This window comes from Pinus tabuliformis, chromosome X, assembly GCF_031772625.1.
Source record: "Pinus tabuliformis cultivar Carrire ecotype Pingquan chromosome X, CPIR1, whole genome shotgun sequence".
NCBI classification, from domain to species: Eukaryota; Viridiplantae; Streptophyta; class Pinopsida; order Pinales; family Pinaceae; genus Pinus; species Pinus tabuliformis.
The window spans coordinates 181198966-181201189 of record NC_142308.1 but is presented as its reverse complement, the minus strand read 5'-3'; the positions used below and the strand labels follow the sequence as shown (position 1 = coordinate 181201189).

General features: G+C 44.3%; 1 protein-coding gene across 1 annotated transcript; it reads right to left on the bottom strand.

Annotated features, from left to right (window-relative positions):
- Positions 1–688: 688 nt before the first annotated feature.
- LOC149139043 (uncharacterized) lies at positions 689–1429 on the bottom strand. The gene is made up of 2 exons (XM_089450565.1): positions 1418–1429; positions 689–1231 (listed from the first exon to the last, which is right to left on the bottom strand). The coding sequence occupies exons 1-2, from the start codon at positions 1427–1429 to the stop codon at positions 689–691; spliced, it is 555 nt and encodes a 184-aa protein (XP_089306691.1).
- Between the last annotated feature and the right edge of the window lie 795 nt (positions 1430–2224).

The following is a 2224-nucleotide window of genomic DNA, read 5'->3' as shown; positions in this document are numbered from 1 at the left end:
AGGTCCGCACAATGCAGACAATCTTCATTACGTGCCATACTTGCTGCCGGGGATGGAAGAAATAAGGAGTGGGTGCACACAAAATTTGGAATATAACTCACAACACAGGGGGCAGAGAGATTCAGAGCACCACAGCGCGCAGCTGGGCTCTTGATGGCCTGAAACCGCATGGAGGCGAGGAAGACAGTTAGATGGATAGAGCAAAAGAGAGTTGTCCAGAGGTTCGGATCGCTACACAGAGGGCAGAGACTATCTCTGAAGCAGAAGTGACGGTTCGATAGACAACACAGCACATGAGAAATCACCTGAGGACAAGTTCGCTTGGAAGCAATAACAGGGAGCAAGCAATGAAGTGAGGAATACTTAGCGTTGATGAATGAAGGAAGGGGGTGAGATATAGGAAGAAGCTGGAGAGTGGTGAGGCGGGAGAGGGACCAACCAGTCATGGGATGAAGGAGGGAATCCTGAGGGCAGACCAGAGAGATGTCCTGGAGGATCCATGAATTAGATCTGAGGATACATCTGCCAGTAGATTTGATGAGATTGTCAAGCTTAATGAGTATTTTGTGGATTTCGTGTCCTTGCAATATCCTGCTGCAGTAAGCAATCCTATTGAAAGCCCGAGGAAGATGATTCCAATTGATTCTGTCATTGCTTTTAGGCTTAACGCTGTTGAGTTTATTTGGAGTCATGGCAAAGGTTGGTAAGTCTCCTTAGAGTTGCAGCTTAGGGTGCCAACTGGCCTTCCACAGGCACTGTTGGCGCAACCGTCAGCCCTCTTGTTAAGGTTACGAAGAATATGGTAGTATTGAATGTCATCCATTGCCTGATACAGAATTTGATTGCGTCTGTTAATTTGCTGAATGAGAGTGTTGGGAGAGTCCTGCTGATGGACCATTACGCAGATGACAACAGAGGAATCACCGAATACCTTTGCCTTCTTTATCCTCAGTTTGCCTAACTGAGTTAGGCCCTGAAACAAAGCTAGTGCTTTAGCTCTATTATTTGAGACCTTCCCTAGACCCCACTCATAATGGAGGATGCACTCCTCATTGGCGTTGATAATCAACCCCCCTGCTCCAGGTGTACCAAGATTTGATTTAGATGCCCCGTCGAAGAATAGATAGAAGCAGTTGCAGTTTTGTATCCAGTTGGCGAACTCCTCTTCTTTTAATCTAATTTTCCATGAGCTAGCTTTTGCCTTCCTCTGTGCATCCCTCCTGCTACCTTCCTGTACATTATGATTTTTTTCCAGAATGTAACTTATGAAACTCGCTCCTCCACACTATATCTCGTTGCATCTATCTTTCCAGTGGTGTTGATTGAGATAGTTTCCAGAGCAAGGATTTTGGCTTTGTTGCAGGTTATTTGTGTAGTTGAGCTCTTGTCTTGGAAAATTTTTCGATTTCTAGCTAACCAGATACGCCATAGCAAGGTGTGAGGGAGAATGTTCCATACTCTCTTCACCAACTTGCTTCTTTTTTCTTTCCAGGGGCAACATTTTCTCCATTTGTAGATTCTATCCGCTATGGTATGCTGAGGTTCCCAAATTAAATTTCCAGTGGAAGACATCTTTTCCCAGCATTCAACAGCAAAAGGGCATTCTATGAATAGATGATGCATCGTTTCTTCGGCATTACAACAGTTGGGGCATCTGGATGGGTCGTTGATGCCTCTTCTTTTTAGGTTCTCTGTTGTTAAGATTTTGCCTTTCAGTAGGAGCCATATAAAAAAAATTATTTTTGGGAGAGCCTCTGATCTCCAAACAATTTTCCAATGGTTCCACAAATTCATCTGAAAGGTGCTATTGCAAAGGTGTTGATGGCCTTCTTTGACTGTACAATTTGTTCTGTTGAGTCCCAACGAAAACCATCCCTTTCACCTTCCTTTATGGGAGCCTTGCTGTTGAGGAGAGACTTCAGATAGCTGAGGCTAGGTTCTAAAGCATTGGGGATTTCTGGGAAGGGCCAACCAGTCCAGGCATGGGAATGAGGGTCCCAACTGGAAATTTGAGCCAGATGATGGATGCCTCTATTGTTAAGAAATTTGATGATGGGTATGGCCTCTTTATGCATGATCAATGGTTGTTGTCCCTGGATTTTGTTAGTTCCAAAGTTGATGCTGGCTCCCCCCCCCCTGAAAATTTCAAAATATTTTGAATCATAAGAGGTAGGGCTTTCTTGCATAACCTCTAGATTTTAGTGGAGTCTCTATTGGGGATATT